This window comes from Nicotiana tomentosiformis, chromosome 9, assembly GCF_000390325.3.
Source record: "Nicotiana tomentosiformis chromosome 9, ASM39032v3, whole genome shotgun sequence".
NCBI classification, from domain to species: Eukaryota; Viridiplantae; Streptophyta; class Magnoliopsida; order Solanales; family Solanaceae; genus Nicotiana; species Nicotiana tomentosiformis.
The window spans coordinates 7,685,085-7,703,258 of record NC_090820.1 but is presented as its reverse complement, the minus strand read 5'-3'; the positions used below and the strand labels follow the sequence as shown (position 1 = coordinate 7,703,258).

General features: G+C 41.5%; 1 protein-coding gene across 1 annotated transcript; it reads left to right on the top strand.

Moving 5' to 3' along the window:
* The first annotated feature begins 15,472 nt into the window (after positions 1–15,472).
* On the top strand, positions 15,473–15,823 carry LOC138898349 (uncharacterized). The gene has a single exon (XM_070184408.1). The coding sequence runs from the start codon at positions 15,473–15,475 to the stop codon at positions 15,821–15,823; it is 351 nt and encodes a 116-aa protein (XP_070040509.1).
* The last annotated feature ends 2,351 nt before the right edge of the window (positions 15,824–18,174 follow it).

The following is an 18,174-nucleotide window of genomic DNA, read 5'->3' as shown; positions in this document are numbered from 1 at the left end:
GTACACACCCCCAGTGAGCGCATGTACCTACTGAGTGCGAGTGCCGAGTGTCGAGTACTGATTGACTATGAGGCATGAGTGATTGTGAGGTATGCCCGAGTAGCAAGAGTAATGGTGAGGTATGCCCGAGTGGCAAGAGTGATTGTGAGGTATGCCCGAGTGGCCCGAGTGACTGTGAGGTTTGCCCGAGGGGTTGCTTATGATTTCATCATTCTGATTTTAAAAGCATGCTGTACTTTACTGAATTTTTGTGATATGAACTTGATATGCTTTATTGCTCGTCACTACTGCTCAGTCTTTATTTATTGTTGTTACTTACTGAGTTGGCATACTCATGTTACTCCATGCACCTTGTGTGCGCAGTCTAGGCAGAAGAGCTATGCGGATAGGAAGGTACGTGATGTGTCTTTTATGGTTGGGGAGAAGGTTTTGCTGAAGGTATCACCCATGAAGGGTGTTATGAGGTTTGGGAAGAGGGGCAAGTTGAGCCCCCGGTTTATTGGGCCTTTTGAGGTGCTTCAGAGTATAGGGTAGGTGGCCTATAAGCTTGCCTTGCCACCCAGCTTGTCTAGTGTGCACCCAGTGTTTCATGTTTCCATGCTCCGAAAGTATATTGGAGATCTGTCCCATGTTTTGGACTTCATCATTGTTCAGTTGGAGGGTGATATGACTTATGATGTGGAGCCGGTGGCTATTTTGGATCGGCAGGTTCGAAGGTTGAGGTCAAAGGATATAGCTTCAGTGAAGGTGCAGTGGAGAGGTCAGCCTATGGAGGAGGCCACCTGGGAGACTGAGCGGGAGATGTGGAGCAGATATCCATGCCTATTCGAGACTCCAGGTATGTTTCTAGACCCGATCCAGGACGAACGGTTGTTTAAGAAAGGGAGGATGTAACGACCTGGCCGGTCATTTCGGGACTTATAGCCCTGTTTTCCCATTTCTGTTTCCTTTATGCTCTTAAGTTATATTATGATATACTGGGTTAGTTGGTTCGGGTCCGGAGTGGTTTCTGAGTGGAATGAGACACTTAGTCTCTTATTTAGAACCTTAAGTTGGAAAAGTCAACCAGATGTTGACCTATGTGTAAACAATCTCGGATTTGAATTCTGATGGTCTCGCTAGCTCCGTTAGGTATTTTGAACTTAGGAGTGCGTCCGGAATGTGATTTGGAGGTCCGCGGTAGAATTAGGCTTGAATTGGCGAAATTGGAAATTTGGCAATTTTTGGTCGGCAGTGGAAAATTTGATATCGGGGTCGAAATGGAATTTCGAAAGTTGGAGTAGGTTCGTAGTGTCAGTTGTGACGTGTGTGCAAAATTTGAGGTCATTAGGACGTGGTTTGGTTGGTTTCGGCATCGGTTGCCGAATTTGAAAAATTAGAAGTTCTTAGGCCTGAATCTGAGGGTAATTTGGTGTTTGGATGATGTTTTGAGTGACTCGAAGGTTCGACTAAGTTTGTATGGTTATATATGACTTGTTGGTATTTTTGGTTGAGGTCCCAAAGGCCTCAGGGTGATTCCGGGTAGTTAACGGATTTGTCAAAGTTGGAAAATGCAACTGAAGGTGCTGCTACTGCTATTTTCGCACCTGCGGAAGGAGGAGTCGCAGGTGCGATTTAAGGACTCGACTAAGTTCGTATGATGTATTAGGACTTGTTGGTATATTTGGTTAAGTTCCCGAAGGGCTCGGGTGAGTTCCGGGGGGTTAACGGATCATTTTTGGCCTTAGTAAGACTGTTGATATGTGCTACTGCCTTCTTCTGGTTTCCTTATACGCGATTGCATAGGTATATCCGCGATCGTGCAGGCTTATTTGGGGCAGGGATATTTTTGTTCTATGCGGTCGCAAGCGAAGGAACGCGATCGCGTACGTATAGTAAGTTGTGCTTCGCGAAAGCGTGGATGAGGTCGCGTTCACGTAGAAGGATTTGAGTAGTAGATGAGGGGAGGAAATTGCTCTACGCGATCACGTGGGTTTGAACGCGTGCTTCACGATCGTGGGACTTGGTCCGCGATCGTATAGAAGAGAGGTCTGGACAGAATGTTTAAGTTCTGAAAAATGGGACATTTTCCATTTTTAACAAATTGGAGCTCGGATTGAGGCGATTTTTGGGAGATTTTCAGAGAAAACATCGGGGTAAGTGCTCTTAACTCAATCTTGGTTAGATTACCCGAATCTATCACTGCATTTAACATTTAATTAGTGATTTAAGTTGGAAATAAATTGAAAACCCTCTTGCATAGAATTAAGGATTTGAGGGTTGAATTGCTATCGGAATTTAGTCATTTTGGTATGGTTAGACTTGTGGTTGAACGGGCATTCATATTTCGTAACTTTCGCCGGATTCCGAGACGTGGGCCCCACATGTAATTTTTGAGTTAATTACAAATTTTATTGAAAATTATAGTATTTTCTTATGGAATTGATTCTATAATTTTTGTTGACTGTATCGAATTAATTATGACTAGATACGAGTCGACCGAACTCGAAAAATCGAGAAAATGCGTACTACTTGGTTAAATGGGAGCAAGTCGAGGTAAGTGACTTGTCTAACCTTGTGTGGGGGTAATTTCCCCTAGGATTGGTATTAATTGTAATGTGATAAAAGTCGTGTACACGAGGTGACGAGTGTGTACATGGGCTAAATATGAAGGATTATCCTCAGGCATAGCAGGAACCACATAATCCTGAGCAACTGCAACCGGATGGGCTGGTGGTGCCTCCGGTGTCTGCAGTCCCTGAACAACCTGCTCGGGTGTGCGAGCGACGGGAGTCTGAGTGCCTCACCTGGCCTGAGAAGTGGGTGCGGCCGTCGAGATAGAGACCGCCTGAGCAAGGTCGGTACACACTGTCAGAATCTGAGCTAGGGCCTCCTGAAGGCCTGGAATCACAATAGGCACATGTGGTGCCTGAGCTGGTGCATCAACAACTGGAACCTGGTCCTGATCTGGGACAACCAGTGGATCTGCAGGTACTTCCCCAGCTGTTGTATGGGCTGCACCTCTGCCCCTACCATGGACTCTACCGCGTACTCGGCCTCTCGCGGCCCTGGCTGGTGGTACTGGTGGCTGGCCCTCCTGACCGGTAGCACGAGTCCTCACCATCTGTGAGAGAATGAAACAACAGATGTTTAGTTACTAGAGCCAACAGATTCGCACGACAAGAATTCAAGAATGTGGAATCTTCCTAAAGGTTCTGCAGCCTCTCGAAGATAAGTACAGACGTCTCCGTACCGATCCGCAAGACTCTACTAAACCCGCTCATGACTCGTGTGGCCTATGTAACCTAGGCTCTGATACCAATCTGTCACGACCCAAACTAACCACTGTCATGATGGCGCCTATCATGGAACTAGGCAAGCCGACTCATTTCCAAAACAAACCGATATTTTCATTTCAAAGATAATTTCAATGTTATTTAACATAAAATTCTTCGTAAAGGAGTTCAAATCAAAATAAAAGTGCAGAAAAGAAAAGCCCGACATCGGGGTGTCACTAGTCATGAGCATCTACTACCATTTTTCTGACAATATCGAGACTAACATAGTCTGGAAAATAGCTAAATATAACTAAAGGAAGATAAGAGGGAGAAGAGCATGGGCTTCGGTCGACAAGCAGCTATCTTGCTATCTCCGAGAAAATCTGCAACCAGAATACTCAACAACCGCTACCATGTCCAACTACGCCTGGATCTGCACACAAGGTGCAGGGAGTAACGTGAGTATACCAACTCAGTAAGTAACAACAATAAATAAAGACTGAGCAGTAGTGACGAGCAATAAAGCATATCAAGTTCATATCACAAAAATTCAGTAAAGTAAAACATGCTTTAAAAATCAGTGTTTGAATCAAATCATGTCGTTTAAACCCGGTTCCAGTAAAAATAATTGAAAGATATTTTTCAACAGTTTTCAAAAAAAGGCTCAATGCAAAGGTGAGCAAAAATGATGAAATCATAAGCAGCCCCTCGGGCAAACCTCACAGTCACTCGTGCCACTCGGGCATACCTCACAATCACTCTTGCCACTCGGGCATATCTCACAATCACTCATGCCTCACAGTCACTCAGCACTTGGCACTCGGCACTCACACTCAGTAGGTACCTGCGCTTACTAGGGTGTGTATAGACTCCGGAGGGGCTCCTTCAGTCCAAGCACTATATCAAGCCAAATCATGGCATAAATCAGTCAGGCCCTCGGCCTATATCAAACATGCTGCGGTGTACAACCTGATCCCATAAATATCCTCACAAATCAGGCCCTCGGCCTCACTCAGTCATAAACCTCTCAAGCCACTTGGGCATTTCGTAAAAACGGGGCATTCAGCCCAAAACAATATTTATATGCATCAAAATAGAGTCATAAAACTGAGTTATGCAGTAAACAAGTATAACCATGACTGAGTATAGATTTTCAATCGAAAACAGTGAGAGGATAGTAAGAAAAGGCCCTTAAGGGTCCAAACAGCACTAGTACAAGACCCAAACATGGCATTCAACCCAATTTGTAGAAACTCTTTCTAAAACATCTAAGTATCATATAGTTTCCAATAAATATGCAACTTTAGTGTTGCTACGGGACGTACCAAGTCATAATCCCCAACAATGCACGCCCACACGCCCGTCACCTAGCATGTGCGTCACCTCAAAATAGTAGAATGATACAAAAATCTGGGGTTTCATACCCTCAGGACTAGATTTACAATCGTTACTTACCTCAAACCGGTCAAATCTCTACCCCCGCAATGCTCTTGCCTCTGGACTCTCCCCCCAAATTCTCCGAATCTATTAAAAATCAGTACAATACCATCAATACGCGCTAATGGAATGAATTCCATAAGAAAATCTACAAAATTAGACCAAAACCTGAAATTGGCTCAAACCCGGCCCCCGAGCCCACGTCTCGAAATCTGACAAAATTTAAAAACTAGAAAGCCCATTCACTTACAAGTCCATACATACGAAATTTATCCAAATCCAACATCATTGGTCCCTCAAATCCTTAAATTAAACTCTAAAAAATTCCAAGCCCTAACCCATTACTTTCACTCCAAAATCCTACTAATTAATGATGAACAAGGCCATAGATTCACGAAATCTATGCCATTATGGGTTAGAATCACTTACCCCAATGTTGCTCCTTGAAAACCTTCAAAAAATCGCCTCTCTCCCGAGTTTCTCAAATCCAAAAATGAAAAATGAAGACAAAACACACGAGCTGGGGCTTTTCTGCCCAGCACCATCGCACCTGCGGCCATATGTCCGCTCCTGCAGAACCGCACCTGTGGTCGAATCCTCGCACCTGCGACAACCACTTAAGCCCTCAATTCCGCACCTGTGAGCGCGTACATATTTAACACTTTCGCTTCTGCGGAACCGGCCCAACTCTTCCTTTCCGCATCTACGCTCAAGGCCTCGTACCTGCGGGCTCGAAGATGCGGCAAATTCTTCGCACCTGCGTTACCAGCCTTGGCCTTCCATTTCCGCATCTGCAGCTTCCCCACTAAAAATACGAATCACACATAGATTCAAGCCTAATGAACTTTGAAACTTTCAATTTCTACAAACGACGCCGGAACCTATCAAATCAAGTCTGATTGACCTCAAATTTTGCATGCAAGTCATAAATGACATAACGGAGCTATGAAAATTTTTGGAATTGGATTCTGACCCTGATATCAAAAAGTCAACTCCCTGGTCAAACTTCCAACTTAAATTTCTATTTTAGCCATTTCAAGCCTAATTTCACTACGGACTTCCAATTAAAATTCCGATCACGGTCCTAAGTCCAAAATCACCATACGGAGCTGTTGGAATTATCAAAATTCTATTCCGGGGTCGTTTGCATATAATTCGACATCCGGTCATTATTTGAACTTAAGCTTTTAAAACTTTTAATTTTTAATCAAAATTCCATATCTCGGGCTAGGGACCTCGAAATTTGATTCTGGGCATACACCCAAGTTCCAAATCACGATACGGACTTACCAGAACTGTCAAAACACTTATCTGAGTCCGTTTGCTCAAAATGTTGACCAAAGTCAATTCAGTTGAGTTTTAAAGCTCTAATTCACATTTTAATCCTTTTTTTCACATAAAAACTTCCCAGAAAATTTTACTGACTACGCACGCAAGTCGAGGAATGATAAATAGTACTTTTCGAGGTCTTAGAACACATAATTAATTATTAAATTTAAAGATGACATTTTGGGTCATCACATTCTCCACCTCTAAAACAAATGTTCATCCTCGAACGGAGTTAGAAAAAAATACTCGAGCTGGTGAATAAGTGTGAATAATAGCTGCACATATTGTGCTCGATCTCCCAAGTCGCCTCTTCAACCGGATGACCCCTCCACTGAACCTTCACGGAAGCAATGTTCTTTGACCTCAGCTTTCGAACTTGCCTATCTAAAATAGCCACTGGTTCCTCAACATAAGATAGACCATTGTCCAGCTGAACCGAACTAAAGTCTAACATATGAGACGGATCCCCGTGATATTTCCAAAGCATAGAAACATGGAATATCGGATGAACTGCAGAGAGACTAGGTGGTAGTGCAAGTCTGTAAGCCACCTCTCCAACTCTCTCAAGAATCTCAAAAGGCCCAATATACCTAGGGCTCAACTTTTCCTTCTTCACGAACCTCATCACACCCTTCATAGGCGAAACCCGGAGCAATACCCGCTCACCAACCATGAATGCAACATCACGAACCATCCGATCCGCATAACTCTTCTGTCTAGATTCGGATGTACGAAGTCTATCCTGAATCAACTTAATCTTTACCAAGGCATCCTGAACCAAGTCTATACCCAATAGTCTAGCCTCGCCCGGTTCGAACCAACCCACTGGAGACCGGCACCGCCTATCATACAAGGCCTCATACAGAGCCATCTAAATGCTTGACTGGTAACTGTTGTTGTATACAAACTCCGCAAGTGGTAAGAACCGATCCGAAGCACCCTCAAAATCTATCACACACGCATGGAGCATATCTTCTAGTAACTGAATAGTGTATTCGGACTGCCCGTCTGTCTGAGGGTGAAATGTTGTACTCAACTCCACACGAGTACTCAACTCTCACTGTACAACCTTCCAAAACCATGAGGTAAACTATGTACCCCGGTCAGAGATGATAGATACTGGTACACTATAAAGTATGACAATCTCGCGAATATATACATGAGCCAGCTTCTCTGAAGAGTAAGTAGTGATCATGGGAATGAAATGAGGTGACTTGATTAATCTATCCACAATCACCCAAACTGCATCGAACTTCCTCTGAGTCCGTGGGAGCCCAACAACGAAATCCGTAGTGATCCGCTCCCATTTCCATTCAAGAATCTCTAACTTCTGAAGTAACCCACCTGGCCGTTGATGCTTTTACTTCACCTGCTGACAATTTAGGCATCGAGCTACATATTCCACTATGTCGTTTTTCATCCTCATCCACCAGTAATGTTGCCTCAAGTCCTGATACATCTTCACGGCACCCGGATGAATGGAGTACCGCGAACTGTGAGCCTCCTGAAGAATTAATTCACGCAAACCATCTACATTAGGCACACATAGCCTGCCCCGTATCCGTAATACACCATCATCTCCAATTGCGACTTCCTTGGCATCACCATGCTGAACTGTGTCCTTAAGGACAAGCAGATGGGGGTCATCATACTGCCGCTCCCTGATACGATCATAAAGAGAAGACTGAGAAACCATACAACCCAAAACTTGACTCGGCTCAGAAACATCCAATCTGACAAACCGATTGGCCAAGGCCTAAACATCCAAGGCTAAAGGCCTCTCTTTTACCGGTAAATATTCTAAGCTGCTCAAACTCTCCGCCTTACGACTCAAGGCATCGGCCACTACATTGGCCTTCCCGGGATAATAGAGAATGGTGATATCATAATTCTTAAGCAACTCCAACCATCCCCGCTGCCGCAAATTTAGATCCTTCTGTTTAAACAGATGTTGTAGACTCCTGTGATCGGTGTAGACCTCGCAATGAACACCGTAAAAATAATGTCACCAAATATTTAAGGCATGAACAATAGCTGCTAACTCAAGGTCATGTATAAGATAATTCTTCTCATTCACTTTTAACTGTCTGGATGCGTAGGCAATCACCCTACCATCTTGCATCAACACTATGCCGAGACCAATACGCGATGTGCCACAATACACAGTATAAGACCCTAAACCTGTAGGTAATACCAATACTGGGGCTGTAGTCAAAGTTGTCTTGAGCTTTTGGAGCACTCCTCACATTCTTCGGTCCACCAGAACGGAGCACCCTTCTGGGTCAATTTGGTCATAGATGCAGCAATAGAAGAGAAACCCTTTACAAATCGGCGATAATACCCTGCCAAACCAAGGAAACTCTGGTTTTCTGTAACTGAGAACGGTCTGACCAACTCTGCACTACTTCAATCTTCTTAGGGTCTACCCTGATCCCCTCACACGAAACTATATGACCCAAAAATCCCACTGAATCAAGCCAGAATTCACACTTTGAAAATTTTGCATATAACTTCCTTCCTCTCAAAATTTAAAGCACAGTCCCTAGGTGCTGTTCATCATCTTCCCAACTCCGGGAATCCACCAGAATGTCATCAATAAACACAATGACGAAAGAATCAAGATAGGGCTGAAATACACTATTCATTAAGTGCATAAATGTTGTTGGGGCGTTGGTCAGCCCAAAAGACATCACAAGGAGCTCGTAATGACCGTACCGAGTCCTGAAAGCAGTCTTCGGGATATCTGGCTCCCGAATCTTTAACTGATGATAGCCTGAATGCAAGTCAATTTTAGAGAATACCCTGGCACCCTAAAGCTGATCAAATAGGTCATCAATACGTGGCAATGGATACCTGTTCTTCACTGTAACCTTGTTTAGCTGGTGGTAATCAATACACATCCGCATAGAACCATCCTTCTTCTTTACAAATAAAACAGGAGCACCCCAAGGCGATACACTGGGCCGAATGAAACCCTTATCAAGCAACTCTTGTAATTGTTTATTTTAATTCTTTCAACTCTGCTGGGGCCATACGATATGGTGGAATATAAATAGGCTGAGTGCCCAATAACAAATCAATGCCAAATTAATATCCCTGTCGGGTGGCATACCTGGAAGATCCGCTGGAAATACATCAGGAAAATCTCTTACTACAGGAACTGACTCCACAGTAGGAGTATCAATATTAACATATCTTACATAGGCCAGATACGCATTACACCCCTTCTCAACTATTCGTTGAGCTTTAAGAAATGAAACAACCCTGCTACGAACATGATCTGAGGTACCTCTCCACTCTAGCCGTGATAGACCTGGAACAGCCAACGTCACCATCTTGGCGTAACAATCAAGAATGGAATGATAGGGTGACAACCAGTCCATGCCTAAAATAATATCGAAATCCACCATACTGAGCAATAATAAATCAGCTCTGGTCTCAAAATCACTGATAACAATTAAACATGACCGATACACATGGTCCACAATAATAGATTCACCCATGAGTGTAGATACATAAATAGAAGAACTCAAGGAATCACGTGATATGCCTAAATACTGGGCGAAATAAGATGACACATAAGAATAAGTGGAGCATGGATCAAATAAGACTGATGCATCTCTATGACAGGCCGGAATAATACATGTGATAACAGAATCAGATATGTCCTAGCAGGAAGGGCATAATATCTGGCCTGGCCTCCCCCTCTAAGGCGACCTCTACCTACCCGACCTCCACCTCTAGCTGGTTGTATAGGTGGAGTGGCAACTGGTGCAGTAATCATGGCCAAAGAAATCTGTGGAGGTGCACCCCTCCTAAATCTGGGGCAATCCCTCATGATATGACGAGTGTCACCACACTCAAAACAAGCCCTCAGAGGACGTGGCTACTGGGACTAGCTCGGGCATGATCGATTAGACTGCCCGCTGAAAGCACCCCGTATAGGAGGTACAGAAGGCACTGGCGGTGCATAATATGGAACCTGAGGTTTAGGAGTAGCCGGAATACCACTGGAAGCTGGAAGTGCTGAATGAATAGGATGGCTCACATAACCTCTACCATGACGGGCTGCAACTGGGGCACGAGAATTATTATATGTGCCAGAATCTCGGGGTCTTTTAGCTTCCCTCTCTTCCCCCTTCCGAGTCTGCATACCTTCCAATCTCCTAGCAATTGACACCACTTATTGGTATGTGATGTCCATCTCTAGCTCTCGGGCCATACTAAATCTGATCCTAGGGTGGAGACCCTCAATAAATCTGCAAACCCTCTCTCAAATAGTAGCAACTAAGGCTGGTGCATGCCTAGCCAACTCATTAAATCGGACCGCATACTATGACACGGTCATAGAACCCAGGCGCAGCTGCTCAAACTTTGCACGCCATGCATCTCTAAGACTCTGAGGAACATACTCCCTTAAGAACATATCTGAAAATTGAGTCCAAGTGAGTAAAGCTACCTCAGCCGGACTATCTGACTCATATGCCCACCACCACTGGTAGGCTGCTCCTCTAAACTGGAATGTTGTGAAAGAAACCCCACTGAAATTCACAATACTCATAGTACGAAGGATATAATGACATTCCTCCAGAAAACCATGAGCATCCTCTCAAGCTAAACCGCTGAAAGTGGGAGGGTGGTACTTCCTGTACCTCTCGAGCCTGAGTTGTTCCCCCTCTGAAACTGTTGTCTTAATCTCAGGTCGAACTGGGACAGCTGGTTGCACTGGTATAACCTCTGGGGCATGGTCAACTTGGGACCATGTCTCTGAAGTACGGGCGGCAGGAGCCTGTGCTCCTCCCCTGGCCTGAGATGTGGCAGGAACAAGTGGAATTAACCCTGCCTGAGCTAGAGTGCCAAACATGCTCAAAACCTGGGCAAGAGTCTCCTGAAGTGCAGGAGTAGTAATAGGCGTCTCAGGTGCATGTTCTCCAACTGGAGTTACTGGTGCCTCTGGTGCAACAGCTCGTGCAGGTGCTCTGGCTGCACCACGTGGTCTTCCTCGGCCTCTGCCCCGATCCCGGCCTCTTGCGGCTCCAACAGGGGGCGCGTGTGTCTGATTATCGGATCCAGTTATGCGTGTCCTCGCCATCTGTGAGAGAATAGAAAGATAAAGGTTTAGAACTTTGAATTCAACAATTGCACACGATAAGGAATCAAAGAAGTGAATATTTTCCTAACAGTTCCATCCGCAAGATCCTATTAAACCTGCTTGTGACTCATTACACCTATGAACCTAGAGCTCTGATACCAACTTTTCACGACCCCAAATTCCCTCTGTAGGATATCGTGATAGCACCTAGAGTCTAAGACTAGGTAAGCCTATCAATGCAGAATAAAAATTGAAATCTGAAATAAATAAACTACAACTCAAACAATTTCAACTCCCAAAACCCGGTAGAAATAAGTCACAAGTTTCTAAGAATTTATTCTCTATGTCTCTATATATCAGAGTCTAAAGCAAATAAGAAAGACAACATAGTAAGATAGAAGGGGACTCCGGAGTCTGCGGACGCTGGCAGATATACCTCGAAGTCTCTTCGCACAACTAGTTTACTGATGCCTGGTCTGATAAGATGTACCTGGATCTGCACAAAAGAAATGTGCAAAAGCGTAGTATGAGTACACTAATGCGGTACGCAGTAAGTGCCAAGACTAACCTCGGTAGTGTAGTGACAAGGTCAGGTCAGACCCTACTGAAAAATAAATAATGGCATGGTAAAATGTTTAACAATATAATAGGATAAAATGTCAATGGAAATGAATCAAGTAGTATGTCACCATTTAATTACACCAAATAATGGCAATTAATGCCTCGCGGAAACAAAACAGAATTTCTTTTTAAATTTTTAAAAAAAAAAAAATCACAACAATAATCGAAGGCAACTGCGGCCATAAATCAATATCAACAAGGGAACTCCCGAGGTACCGCCTCGTAGTCCTAAATTATAAATAAATTCACAATATCTCATTTCCTTGTATCACCTCGGGAGCCTTCACAATTTATTTTAAAGAAAATATTTTTTCAGAAATAGCATCTTGCGTTTTAACCATCCTTATCACACCGCATGATTTCTAATAGTTTCCCCTACTAGCCACGCGTATCAAACCACCATTATCTCACTGCATGCGTTTCAACACCCAAACTTTATACCACCGCATGCGTAAAAATATCATAATATATCACAATTTGCACCTCAAGTGCCCAAATATTTCAATTTGCCAAAATAAATCAACAACAATTTTTTTCCATCATAAAGACCTCACGGCTCATGCCAAAATAAATCAACAATAATATTTTTCCAAAAATAAGAGCTCATAGCTCCATCACAATGGGTACGAAAATCTTACAAAAATATTCAGGAATAAATAATATTTCAAAATATTTAATACGCTGCTTAAATACCAAATTTAAAAATGTCAAATACTTCATATTAATAATATTTTATTCAAAGAAAATCAACCTTTCAATAATGCACAGAATAAAAGAAACCAAGTTTCACCTAACAGGTAAAAACATTTAGCAGGAGAAGGTCAAGCAAATTTAAAGTACATAAATCAAATCAATGATGGAGAATACAACAAGATTTAATAATTTAATTAATATGCAACAGTTATCTACACAATTTAAAAACATAATCTTTCACATTTAGCCCGTGTATATACTCGTCACCTCGTGTACACGACTTTCATCACATTACAATTAATACCAATCCTAGGGACCCACACAAGGTTAGACAAGTCACTTACCTCGACTTGCTCCAATTTAACCAAGTAGTACGCCTTTTCCTTGATTTTCCGATTTCGTTCGACTCGTATCTAGTCATAATGAATTCGATACAGTCAACAAAAATTATAGAATCAATTTCATAAGAAAATACTACGTTTTTCAATAAAATCCGAAATTAACTCAAACATTGCTCGTGGGGGCCATGTCTCGGAATCATGCAAACGTTACGAAATATGAACGCCCGTTCAACTACAAGTCTAGCCATACCAAAATGACTAAATTCCGATAACAATTCAACCCTCAAATCCTCAATTCTATCCAAGAGGGTTTTCAAATTATTTCCAACTTAAATCACCAATTAAATGTTAAAAACATTGATAGATTCGGGTAGTCTAACCAAGATTGAGTTAAGAACACTTAACCCGATGTTTTCTCTGAACATCTCCCAAAAATCGCCTCAATCCGAGCTCCAATTCGTTAAAAATAGATTTTCAGAACTTAAACATTCTGTCAAGACCTCTCTTCTATGCGATCGCGAACCAAGTCCCGCGATCGCGAAGCACAACATTTTCCACTGCCAAAATAACCCTATGCGATCGCGGTTGACTCCACGCGAATCGGGAACACTGCCTCTCAAACCCACGCGATCACGTAGAGCAATTTCCTCCCCTCATCTACTGTTCAAATCCTTCTACGCGAACGCGACCTCATCCACGCGTTCACGAAGCACAACTTACTACACATATGCGGTCGCGTTCCTTCACATGCGACCGCATAGAACAAAAATATCTCTGCCCAAAATAAGCTTACGCGATCGCGGATATACCTATGCGGTCATGTATAAGGAAACCAGAAGAAGGCAGTAGTAGATATCAACAGTCTCACCAAGGCCAAAAATGATCTGTTAACCCTCCAAAACTCACCTGAGCCCCTCGAGACCTCAACCAAATATATCAACAAGTCCTAATACATCATACGAACTTATTCGAGTCCTCAAATCACATCCAACAACACTAAAAACACGAATCACACATAGATTCAAGCATAATGAACTTTGAAACTTTCAATTTCCACAAACGACGCCGGAACCTATCAAATCAAGTCCGATTGACCTCAAATTTTGCATACAAGTCATAAATGACATAACAGAGCTATAAAAAAATTTGAAACAAGATTCCGACCCCGATATCAAAAAGTCAACTCCCTCGTCAAACTTCCAACTTAAATTCCTATTTTAGCCATTTCAAGCTTAATTTTATTACGGATTTCCAATTAAAATTCCGATCATAGTCCTAAGTCCAAAATCACCATACAGAGCTGTTGGAATCATCAAAATTCTATTCCAGGGTTGTTTGCAAATAATTCAACATCCGGTCACTATTTGAACCTAAGCCTTTAAAACTTTTAATTTTTCATCAAAATTCCATATCTCGGGCTAGGGACCTCAGAATTTTATTTCAGGCATACGCCCAAGTCCCAAATCATGATACGGACCTATCGAAACTGTCAAAATACATATCCGAGTCCGTTTGCTCAAAATGTTGGCCAAAGTCAACTTAGTTGAGATTTAAAGCTTTAATTCACATTTTAATCTATTTTTTCACATACAAACTTCTCGAAAAATTTTACGAACTACGCACGCAAGTCGAGGAATGATAAAGACTACTTTTTCGAGGTCTTAGAATATATAATTAATTATTAAATTTAAAGATGACATTTTTGGTCATCACAATAATTAGCCAAAAATACATCTTTTCCACGGTTGCCATACTCTCTGTGTCAAAATCCTCCATTTATTCTCAAAATTTTGTGTATCAATTTCTGGACTAGCTTTCAACAAACCTTTCCACCAATTCTTATTTTTCTTAGAAAGAATAATGCAAATTTTTTCTTTACTAGAAAAACTCTAAATCATATCAAAGAAAAAATATCCAATACCTTGTGGCTTGCTAATGAAAATCAACAGAATACCTAGTGGCTTGCTACCCAAGATGTTAGAACTAATTTAGTTTCGATATGAGTAGTAGAATGGGTATGAAAGTTGGGACGTTGGATATTAATTATTTGGTCACTTGTAGCCATTAATTTCCATAATGCCAAGACCCAAAAAAAAAAACTTAATGCTTTATTAGTTTTAAACTTTCATATATAGATTTATTCCGCTAGCAGTAAGAGAGCAAACTACAGAAGAATAACCTTTAAGAGTTATCGAAAAGGGGTTTCCCCAAGATTGACAGTGTGAGCAGAGTTAAATCGTTAAGATTGTATATGATAGATATGAATACATTAGCTTTCTGTTTATGTAAGTAATTTAGTTTTTCTAGTAAAAAAGATTGCTCAGAAGTAAGTTAGAAGATGAGTCGTCACTGACGTAAAGTACAAATAATTGCAGAAGATAAGAAAGTGATTTGGATCCCAACAAAAGAGAAGGATCTGCAAGTACAAGACCTTAACATTTGGTCTAAGGGGGAGATGTGATAATGGTTAGTAAGTCTAGTTGGATAGTGGAAACCCGCATAGTTAGCATGGAATATAAAAAAACTATAAAATATTGCAAGTTATGTATCATGAGGGTAGTGCCAGTGCACGAGATTCTAATCTTCGGAGTATTGATCAAAGACTTAGCTCACAATAGCGCTATAAGTATGTTTAGGAAGTACCTTAAAAAGATAATCAAGTATGGGAAGTATAGCTCATAATTGAGGTAGACAAGTGAACTATGGTGAAAGAAGTTCAACACTTAGACAAGCTAGGATTTCGACTTTCGGACACCGAATATGGTGGAATTGTTGTCCAGTACAAGATTTATTCCTCCTTAGTAGCCGAAGTGAAGGAGAAACAGTTTGATGATCCTTACTTATTGCAGGTGAAAGATATGATTCACAAGCATAAGATAATGGGTTTTGTACAAGGGGGAGATGATGGTACTTTGAGGTATCAAGATGGACTGTGTATTCCGGACATAGATTGGCTCAGAAAGCGGATTATGTCTGAAGCCCAAAATTCCAGGTATTCTATTTACTCAGGTTCCACAAAGATGTATCATGGTCTTAAGGAGATTTATATGTAGAACGACATGAAAATGAACGTCGCAGACTTTGTGGCCAAGTGTCCAAATTGTTAGCAAGGGAAAGTCGAGCAGCAAAATTCCGAGTGTTTTACCACATAATACACATATTCTTGGTTGGAGATGGTAAATATGAAATTTATAACAAGATTATCTCACTCATTTTGAAAACATGATTTGATTAGGTGATTGTAGATCGACTTACCAAGTCAGCACACTCCTTGCCAGTAAAGACCACAGATTCAGCATAAGAGTATGCCAAGTTGTACATTCAGGAAATCATCTGATTGCATGGGACTCCGTTGTCCATCATTTCGGACCGTGGTGCTCAGTTTACAATGAACTTTTAGAAGACCTTTCAGAAAATATTAGGCATAAGAGTAAACCCCAACATAGATTTTCATCCTCAGAAAGATGGCCAGGTAGAGTGCATTATTCAGACACTTGAGGATATGTCCTTGATGTTAAAGGTAATTGGGATGATCACATACCTCTCATTGAGTTTTCTAATTATAACATCTACCATTCTAGTATCAAGATGGCATCGTACGAAGCTCTGTATGGGTAAAGGTGTAGATCGCCATTTGGTTGGTTCAAAGTTGGCGAAGCAGAGTTGTTGGGACCAGATTTGGTCTATCAGGCTATAGAGAAAGTCAAGTTGATTCAAGAGCATTTGAAGACGGCTCAGTGTCGCCAAAAGTCCTATTCAGACGTGCGGCGTAGAGACTTAGATTTCCAAGTTAATGATTGGGTGTTTCTAAAAGTTTCGCTTATAAAAGGTGTTATGAGATTTGGGAAGAAGGGGAAGCTTTGACCCCGCTATATTGGGCCATATAGAATCCTGCGAAAGATCGGACAAATAGCTTATGAGTTGGAGTTGCCACCAAAATTAGCGGTTGTACACCTAGTATTTCACATGTCATGTTATGAAATTCAAGTTTCCAGTACTTAGATACTCATGTCAGTTTAGTACTCAGATACTCATGTCAGTTCAATACTCAGATACTCATGTCAGGACAATACTAAGATATTCATGCCATCTTAGTACTCATATATTGATGTCAGTTCAGTACTCAAATATTTCTGCCAGTTCAATATTCATATATCCATGTTAGTTCAGTATTCACGTATATATTTCATGTTATGCGTATTATGATTGAATGTGAGGCTTGTGTTATGCTATGATAGTTGGAGGGTGTTTGGGAGAAATGTTAAAGGTAACTAACCTTTTCATTTAGACCTTATATTATAATCTCCATGCCTTTTAGTATTCAGTCAGCTCAATATTCAGTCAATGCAGTAGTGATTCAGTTCAGTATCTCAGTAGTTCAATAATCATGTATTCATTCAGTTTAGTATGCAAGTATTCATGAAAGTTCAGTGTTCACATGTTTCCACCAGACGCGTTTAAGGTCCAATGCTAGTCGTAGTTACAGTCTGGGCAATCATTCGAGGATGAATGATCCCAAAAGGGAGATAATATAACACTCCGCAAATTCAGACTAAGTGTGGACATGTTAAATGAGTATTAATATTATAGTTTAGACATATGAAGTCCTATCGGGATGCGTATGGGTGGAAATATACATTTGGAATCAAGACAGAGAGTGAGGTGCATAAGATTTGATAAAATTGACTAAGTTTATGGAAAGTCTGTCTTTCATACTGATTACATGGATTTATGTTAGAAACTGGAGAAAACTCAAAACATGAAAGTTGTATCCCTTTGAAATAACTTTCCAATGATATATATTAGAGCAAGAACAGATCTCTGTGTAAAACATTATGTGCATTTTACTGGACAATGCACATAACATATGTTATGTGCAAAAAGTATGCACGCCCAAGTGCCCGCCCAGATGGTCCCGTGCGCGGCCGTGCACTTGTGGTAGTTCTACTGCCCTGCTGCATATCCGGGTGTGCGGTTGGGCCTTCAGGTGCGTGGGAGCGCACCCGGGGGGTCATTTTATAATCCCTACCTCGTCCCTCACAAAATGCAAAAACTTGCTCTATAAAGGGAAGCTCTCAAGAACCTAACTTCTCAAAGGTCCCTCCACCATCTAAGGTAAGTTATAATGATGATTCTAAGTTAATTTCAATTCCCCAACAACTTATTAACATGGGTAAACCCTTCAAATCATTAGATATTCGATTGGAACATCATGGTTGAGAAAAGAAACCCTAGAACTCAAATTCAAGAGGATTGAACGTCAAAGGGTAATATCTTCACCCTCTAATTAATTATAGCATTTCCTAAATGATTATAGACTCTAAGTTCATTAGATATGAGTTGATGGGTTTGATAGAAAAGTATGAACGGTTATAGATTTGGGTTATTGGTTGTTGATTAAGGA